This window comes from Papaver somniferum, chromosome 5 (genome assembly GCF_003573695.1).
Source record: "Papaver somniferum cultivar HN1 chromosome 5, ASM357369v1, whole genome shotgun sequence".
NCBI classification, from domain to species: domain Eukaryota; kingdom Viridiplantae; phylum Streptophyta; class Magnoliopsida; order Ranunculales; family Papaveraceae; genus Papaver; species Papaver somniferum.
This window is the reverse complement of record NC_039362.1, coordinates 207,555,823-207,565,196: the sequence shown is the minus strand read 5'-3', so window position 1 is coordinate 207,565,196 and position 9,374 is coordinate 207,555,823. Positions and strand designations below refer to the sequence as shown.

At 35.9% G+C, this 9,374-nt stretch overlaps 1 protein-coding gene across 1 annotated transcript; it reads left to right on the top strand.

The window, feature by feature from the left end:
* The first annotated feature begins 500 nt into the window (after positions 1 to 500).
* On the top strand, positions 501 to 3,146 carry LOC113278497. The gene is made up of 3 exons (XM_026527318.1): positions 501 to 1,854; positions 1,960 to 2,590; positions 2,777 to 3,146. The coding sequence occupies exons 1-2, from the start codon at positions 530 to 532 to the stop codon at positions 2,561 to 2,563; spliced, it is 1,929 nt and encodes a 642-aa protein (XP_026383103.1). The 5' UTR covers positions 501 to 529; the 3' UTR covers positions 2,564 to 2,590; positions 2,777 to 3,146.
* Positions 3,147 to 9,374: the final 6,228 nt, after the last annotated feature.

Genomic DNA, 9,374 nt, shown 5'->3' with positions numbered 1-9,374 from the left:
CTCTTTCTTTTACTCTCCCTTCTTCCTTCTGATTTGCATGATTTTGTTGAGTTATTGATTTTTTGTTCTATTTTCAATCTATTGTGAATTTGGGTTGTTGCTGTATTTGGTGAATTTGGGTTTTGTTTTGATTTTAGTGGTGGGGATCATGTGTATTGTCTACTGTGTAGGTTTTAGGGTTTTTTTTGGGGCCTTTGGGGGCATTTTTGGTCGTTCATTGAATTTGAGCTTTATATATAATACTTATAATTTATCTTTTAATTTTCTGCTTGTATTTTGATGGCTATCATCTCTTTAATTTTGATGCAGATAGCCAGATCTGAACGAAGAGGTTTTAAGCACTACTCCGCTATGGAGATATGTGACTAAGAAGGATAAAGTTAAAGGTGGTGGTAATTGGAATTTTGTATGTAACCACTGTCAAGTTCCATATTCGGGTTCATATTCAAGAGTGAAAGCACATTTGTTAAAGATTCCAGGCTCTGGAATTAGAATATGTCCAAAGGTCAGAGAACATAAACTTCAGGAAATGAAACAATTGAGTGATGAAGCTGAGGCCAGAGCAAAAGCATCTAAGTTTAAAAGTGTGCCTCTGCCAACATGTGGATCAGGTAGTGGTTCTTCTTTTGCGTCAAATTCTTCATCACTTGTTGAAGATCCTAGGAAGAAGAAAAGAGGGGTTGAGAGCCCAATAGAGAAATTGTATAATGCTGCCAGACGTGAAGAAATGGATAGCATAATTGCACGGTTGTTTTATGCAGCTGGCTTGCCGTTCCATCTTGCTAGGTGTCCATATTATAAAGTTGCATTTAATTTGGCTACATCAGATAGTAAAAGCATTCAAGGTTATATTCCGCCGGGTTATAATAAACTAAGAACAACTCTTTTACGGAAGGAAAGAGAACATGTTGAGAAAGAGCTAGAACCAATTAAGAGCACTTGGAAAGAAAAAGGTGTGAGTATTGTGACCGATGGATGGACCGACGAACAACGAAGACCCCTCATGAACTTTATGGCTGTTTCAGAGGCTGGTGCAATGTTTATTAAAGCAGTCAACACTCAAGGGTCAGTGAAGGACAAAGAGTACATTTCTAAGTTGATCATTGAGACAATTACGGAAGTTGGGCATCAGAATGTTGTGCAAGTAATCACGGACAATGCACCAGTTTGTAAGAGTGCAGGGCTACTTGTAGAAGGTCAGTTTAAACACATTTTTTGGACTCCATGTGTAGTCCACACACTAAACCTTGCTTTAAAGAATATATGTCATCCGAGAGATATTCGAACTAATGTTTTAGTATATGAAGGGTGTGCTTGGATTAGTGAAATTATTGCTGAGGTGGTACTGATCAGAAACTTCATCACTAAACATTCCATGAGATTAGCCATGTTTAATGAACATGTGGAGTTAAAATTATTCACACTTGCAGAGACACGTTTTGCCTCTAGTATTATAATGCTTCAAAGATTTAAAGATGTGAAGCAAGGACTCCGTAACTTGGTAATTTGCAATCAATGGTCATCATATAAAGATGATGATCCTAATCAAGCATTGTTTATAAAAGAGAAGTTGTTGGATGATGATTGGTGGAACACTTTGCAGTATGTTATTGATTTTACAAAACCTATCATAGAAATGCTTAGATTATGCGACACAGACGAGCCTTGTCTTCACTTGGTTTATGAAAGGTGGGATCGAATGATAGATGAGGTAAAGAGCATTATACATCGCCACGAGGGCTTACAAGAATATGATATTTCACCATTTCATATGGTGGTGGACGGGATTTTAACAGATCGTTGGAGTAAAAGTAGCACACCGCTTCACTCTTTGGCACATTCATTGAACCCAAGGTATGTATGACAGTGTAAAATATGCAATCGCTTATTTATATTTTCTGGTCAGTTGAGTTAAATGTTAAAAAAATTTATACTAAAATCATAATTGAAACAACATAGGTATTATAGTCGTCAGTGGCTTGATGAACGTCCAGGGCGTGTTCCACCACATAGAGATCTTTTGATTGCAGGTCAAAGATTGAAGTGTTTCGAGAGGTATTACGATGCGGATGAGTTAAGAGAAGTTAACATTGAGTATGCTAAGTTTTCATCTTGCCGTGAAGAATTTGCAAATGCAAATACCATAAATGATAGATGGAGTATGAATCCTTATGTGTGGTGGGTTACTTATGGGGTGTATGCTCCTTTACTTCAGCAAAAAGCACTCATGTTGCTTGGCCAACCTTGTTCATCTTCTTGTAGTGAGAGAAACTGGAGTACGTATAGTTTCATAAATTCTGTGAAGAGAAATAAAATTACTCCACAAAGAGGTGAAGATTTGGTATTTGTTCATACTAATCTTCGTCTCTTATCAAGACGAAGCCCAGAATACTTGCTAGGGGATACAAGAATGTGGGACATTGGAGGTGATTCTTTTGATACTATGGAGGGTACTGTTGGTGTACTTGAAGTTGCTGATCTTTCTCTTAATGAGCCAGAGATGGAACGCATGATATTGGATGATAATGAAGCTAATGTGGAGGAGCTATACCCCCTGGTTTGACTGTTGACGTTATTTTTTGGTGACCAGGTAACTGTCCATCTCCTTGATCTGTTTTATTCTAAAATTTTAGTTACTATCATGTCAATTCTTTGTTTTATGATGTGAATTCCCCCTGAAATTTGTGTTTAAACTGACCTTCTACAAGTAGCCCTGCACTCTTACAAACTCTGGCAACTTTCATTTATGCCAATTCTTTGTTTTAAATTTCTACAGCTGGATCCTGGATGTAGCGGCATTCACATCATACTTGGAGGATCCTTGTTTTTTGGGCTAGTATTTGGTTCATGAAGTTGCGCTGTTGCGGGAAGGACTTCACTCCCCTTTGCGAAGCCTTCTAATTTTTTGTTGATATGTATATATATAGACTAGTAAATGTCGCGGAAAGGACTTTACTCCCTTTTGCAAAGCCTTCTAATTTTTTGTTGATATGTATATATAGACTAGTAAATGTCTATATAACCTTTTGTTGATAATGGATATCTATGTTCTCCTGGAAGGCTGGAACATTTAGACAGGTAAATGCTTAATCTTTTATGTTAGGAATGGGGACAAACATATATAATTTAATGAAAATATTTATATATATACGTGTCCGTGTCCTAGTATTTTGAGAAATTGCCGGTCCTCGTGTCCGTGTCGTGTCGTGTCCGTGTCCGTGTCGTGTGTCGGTGCTTCCCAGGTGTTAAGTAAACAATCCTATAGGATGATAGCAATGTCTTTCTTATTGGTTAGGGGATGTCCTATAGGGGTGTAAATTGACCAGATTACCCTACTCCTATTTTTAACCTAATGGAATTAGAAAAATCAAAACAATTTTTTTGATTTTTTTCATCTTCTCTTCTTTTCTCCTCCTCCATTAAAATTGAAATTTTCATCGTCCTCGATTAATCAGCGATTTGAAAAATTGATAATCGTTGATTGAAAACTATATTTCCAAAAGACCCAGTTAGGGTTTTGTTTATTGTGTTTGATTATGTTAGTTTTGTATCAAAAATTAGGGTTTTGGATCAAAATTGAAAATGAAATTTCTGTGTTGCATGTGAGTTACGGTGGGTAATAACTCCAATTGGAACTGTAACTATAGATTTGGTTGATGTTACGGTTCATTTAACTCAAATACCAACCGTAAGTTCTTGATTTTGAGATAAAATATTCAGTTACGAATTTTTTTTCCAACCGTAAATTACTTATGGGAACTAATTTGGAGATTCACCCATCTCATTTTCTTTTTACGTATGGTTTGTAATTGCATCACTGTTACCAGCCGTATTTGAGTTAAGACTTGTAACTCAAATAACCTTACCAACTGTAGGTTAATTACGGTTGATCTCGATTCATTAGTTACCAACCGTAATTTGTTACGGTTGCTATATGTTATCATTCTACCAACCGTAACTGGTATTGCGGTTGGGTTTTCCCCAAATTGAACCAGTTACGGTTGGTATTCGATACTTTTGAAAACGTAACTTAGAGTTACGGTTGGTAACGAGCTAAATTCCAACCGTAAGTTCTTCTGAAATTCTAAAAGTTTCGATTTTTTTTACGTACTTTAGATAATTTTGAGCGACAAAAAGCTAATGGGAACTAATTTGGAGATTCACCCATCTCAAATTTGTCACTGGAATCACTCATTTTGGTTGAGTGAATTAAAATTTAGGGTTTCACAAAAATGTCTTTTTTCTTCTCCTCACAACTTTTTTTTTCAACTCTAAAAATCTGATTTTAGAGTTATTATAAGTGAAAATTAATTATCAACACTAATCTTGATTATCAACACTAATCTTGATTATCATCATTAATCTTGACTATTAATAATAAGGGTTAATTGGTCATTTCCATATTTTTTTTGATAAGGGGTGGCATGAATTACCATGTAATGACCCTTTTTGTCTTATTCGGTTGTCGCCCCTCTAATGGATCATGCCGCCCCTTTAACAAAATTGTAAGTAAAAGGTTAGATATTGGGTGCACCTATTTATTATTAAGCATTAACGTCATGTTATTAAGTCTTTATATATAGACTTTTGGTGTAACAGGTGCTCCACTTAACTGGGAGGAGATAGTTTCGGTGGGTCTTGCGAGCTGGGACTCCTCATGTCTCATGTGCGCCTCGCGAACCCTAGTCCACACACTCACTCTAAATTGGGTTGCCCCTGTAAATTCATTAGTATATATGTTTACTTATTCAATATTTAGGAAAAGAATATTTATATTTACCGAAATAGCAAAAGATTACCAAAAACAAAAAAAAATAATAGCAAAAAGAGACCGGAAGAAATGGAATAGAAAAAACCTATTCAGTTATAACCATATTAGAGGTGGCCGATTTTAATGGATCTATTATGTTATTTCAATTTAGAGTAATTTTTCTGGGAGGGAAGCAGAGCGAATGAAAAAGAGAACAAAATTGGCGGGATTTTTCCCGATAGGTCGCTTGAACCCTATAAATGGAGTTGCCAGAGTTGCTCACAAAGTTCTACACATAATCTCTAATCAAAGGTATGACATCATAAATGTTTCATTACATCTTTCAATTTAATTGAGTTTCAATCAAAACCCTAACCTTAACTACAGACTTGTGTTCTCAATATTCAAGTCTGATTCTTTTCTTGTGATCACTGTATTTTAAAATACCTCTGAATTTATTTTTGTTGTTGGGCAACTAGGCTATGTTTAAGATTTTGCTATGAGCAAAAGATATTATGCAGTTTAATTTAAAGGTTTTATCAGTTTCAAGTGGCTTTTCAATTTATTATGCGTGTAGATTTTATTTCGGAAAATGAGTCGTCCAAATATTTTTAAATCACGGTTCAAATGGACGAGTAAAAAATAGTTTGGGTGAAATGGTCAAAAAAAAAAATAGTAAGAATGAAACTGGTTTCATCCTAGTTTAAATTTAAGAAATAGCAAGGATGAAACTAGATACATCCTGTGTAAATTAAAAATAAGAAAAAATATTTGAAAATAGACATGATGAAACTGGTTACATCCTGCTTATTTTTACATTTTTGTCCATTTAAACAGTATCAAAATCTAACTGTCCATTTCACCCAGGAATTATTGATTTTGGCCTTTTTAACCAATTTTGTGATTTTATTTTGGGTTTCATAATTTGTTTACTATTGTGCTGCTTTATTCCTGTTTTTAATTTTTAAGGAATACTAGTTTTATTTACATATCTTTTTGAATTTAGATTGAAATGGCAATAGACATATCGTAAGTTTACTCAATGAGAATGAAATGGCAATAGACATATCGTAAGTTTACTCAATTAGGATTTAATTCAACAATAAGTACGGGGATGATGCATGTTATTTGTGGTTGTGGTTGTAGTAAGTCCATCGTATTTTCATATGTTTCTGTTCTTATTTTCTCAATTTTTATCCCAATTAATAGGTTACCCATATCTTGCGACCATATGGATCATTTGGCTGCTTCAGACACCGGCATCGCAAATTACTTCTAAAATCTAATTACTTTGTTCCAATTTTTTCTTTGTCAGTGGTTCTTAACTTTCTTTGTCTTGTTGAAATGCCATGTAAACGTTTCTCAAGTACTTACTGTTTCTCATTGGTTATGTCGTAGGGTTAAGACAAAGAAATCATATTCTTCGTGGAAGATCACGCAAAATGCGACTAGAGGAATGAGTAGCCTTGAATGATAGGATGCCTATCATCATTGATGAAGTAACAGGTGAACCAACAAGCAAACAGAGATGTCTTTTGGCCTGCGAATGCGGAAAAATAATACATGCATTTGCTCCTCTATAATATAGGTTTTGGAAAAATATTCCTTCCCAAAAAAGAGAGGCTTTGATTGAATTCCTTAAGGTATTATTCACAAGCTTTCAATTGAATATGTTTCTTTATGTTTTTTTTATCCGTGTGATGTTTTGAAATGATTTGATTTACAACTATTCATTGTTATCATTTTATAGGATAACTTTATACTTGACACTGCACGACAATCTATCCGAAATTTTCTGAATCTTTGTATGACAAAGACGTATACCAGCTACAGATGCAAAATGTTGAAGCATTTCAAAAAGTATGAAACCATTGAAATAGCACGGTGCAATCCTTTTGGAAACATCTCACCAGAAATTTGGTCACGTTTGTGTGACTTGTTTGCTGTGGAAAATATTAAGGTAAAGTGATTGGTTATTGTGTTTTAAAAAGTATAGGTGATGTATGCATTTTAGTTCTCTTTCAATTACTTACTCTAATTTTCTCTTAAATTTCAGAAACAATGTGACGATTATGAAAACTTTAAGGCCTCAAGGGCATGCATTGCGCAGCTTAAGGCAGGATAAAGGCTTCAAGGGCATTTATAACCAGTTTCAAGGGACGACGAAATCATGCTATGCAAATTTAAAGAGCAAAATGCAAGTTTCAAGAAGAATGCGCTCAGTCAAATATTAGCTGTTGATCCATGTGTTCCTCCAACCTTTGAAGACGCAAAAGCCGCATAGTTTTATGTTAGGGTGACAACGTTAATAAACTAATATGAGTATTAGGTCTTTTTACAATTGTAGAAGTAGCGTCTTTTGAGTAGTTTAGCACCTGTGAGTGTAATTAGTGTCTAAGTTATTAATTAAACATTATGTTTAAATGGTCTTTCTATCTAATGTTATTTTAATATTTTATTTGATTTTTCAATCTAATATTATTTTAATATTTTATTAATAAATGTAAAAAAAATTGGGAGATGTTGGTTTTACTAGATATATTGGAGACAAACGTGATCGTCTGGAAATAAAAGTTTTAAAAGCGATCCAGAAAAAAAAATTAGAGATGAATTTCTTTCGTCACTTAAGAAAAGGCATTTGGAGGCAAAAAAGTTCGTTTACCTTAATTTTTATTAAAGGCAAATATATAGGTTATTATTAAAAATATTACGAACGGAAATTATTGCCAGTGAAAGCTGTTTTTATGGACAGACATATTAGTTTATAAAATGTTTTTATCTGAGACAAATATTTTTTGTTAAGATAATAAATTTTTTTGTCGAGATCCTCGTTCAAGCCGCGGACATCTTCTTGAAAATAAGAGACTTGGTCCTTAAGCTTTTGTTCAGAACCTGAGATAAAGAAAGATGAGTAAGTAGGCTATCTGGAAATCTAAGGAAAAATCAAATGGCTAAGAAAGGAAAACTTACAACGAAGAGCAGACGAGATGTTTTTCTTCTCAGTGAGTTGCGATTCTAACTGAGCGATACGAGCATTCTTGCGGCCAATAAGGTCCCGGCTTTCGTGAAGTTCCACGAGATGGGACATGCAGTGATTATGTCCCTGAGAAGGCGAATAAGAAAGAAATGAGCAAGGTAATTAATGAGAATAAGAAAGAAATCAGCTGTCACACTTACCAAACACAACAGGGAAGCATGTTGTTGGGTGGAGAGATTCAAAGAAGCATTTTGGATAAACCCTTGATCGGAATCTTGAAAGGAATCAGAGCTCAAGGAGGTCAGAGATTCGGCAGCCGCGGATCTCAAGGAAGAGTTCGAACGAGTTGTTACGAAGATATCCTGAAGAAATTTCATATCAGGAAGATATGTTGGGTTTTTAGAATCATCAACCTGAGGGCGAAAGGAACTAAGAGGAGGACGGGATAGTCCCGGAGGACGAACTTGAGATAGCCTGTCTACGTCCAATGTACGAGAACGATGTTAAGAAGGCTCCCGAGCACGAGGAGAGGTTGAAGAGTCATCCTAAAAACCACAAAGTTAGTAGGTGAATCAAAGTGGGAAAGGCAAGCCGCGAGATAGGGACGAACATGGGCGGAGGAGGAGGAAACCTTTGAGCGGACACGCTTTCTTGTGTTTACAGCAGCGCCCGCTGCAACTTGAGATTCCTCCCTCTACGAAGCGAAAGATTAGAAGTTGGAATAAGAAATTGAGAAGATATGATTCACGAGATACATACCTGAGCTGGAGGTGGCTTCTTGGAGCGGTCCTTTATCATGCCAGGAGGAGGGAAGGAATACTAAGGCAAAAAATAAGGGCGCTAGAGTCGCCCTAATGCTAATGCTAAGGAAATGCGAGGCATACCCGACAATAATGTGACTTGGCTTGGAAAAAAAGCTACCTTCACGAAGTAGATAAATTATCAAGCAAAAAATGGGACAGTTGTCCCGACAAAACCACGTGAAATCAGCGAAAAGTGGGAAAAAACTTTATGGAATATGCTCCAGGCGAAGCATAAAGTAACCTCGGCCAACTCATAGGAAATCTTGGCATGCAATCGTGAATTTGATACGACTGAAGACCCGCCATATTTTGGTGCTGATACGGATTAAAATGACCCATGATGGTTGAGGTACGTCGTATTTAGGAAATGTATTATGTAAATTATTAGTGGACAGTAATTGATGAATGTTAGATTGTGATGCTCACCATCCATGTGATAGTACGGCCTCTTTTAATTCCTCTACATAGGTGGCCCTTGGGTGAGTTATGTCGACCATCAAGACATATTTTGGTCCATGGACATATTTTAGTTCCGCTGGTTTTATCGTGAACTTTAAGTTGGTCTCAGCTAGAGCTGGCAAACGGGCGGGTCGGGGCTGGTTTGTTACGGTTTACACGGGTTCGGGTTAACACGGGCCAAAACCTGCGGGTTGATATTCTTCACGGGTGGTCATTTCCTCAACCCGCATCCGTAATGGGTTAAGCTTGCGGGTTTACGGGTTATCCGGCTTGTTTAATTAAAAAAAAAAAAATTAAATTAACTTGATTTGTGACAAATTACAAGATGTAAAATAATTACAAAGATTAATCTAAAACAGATATGGAGAATAAAAGCCATTTCTCC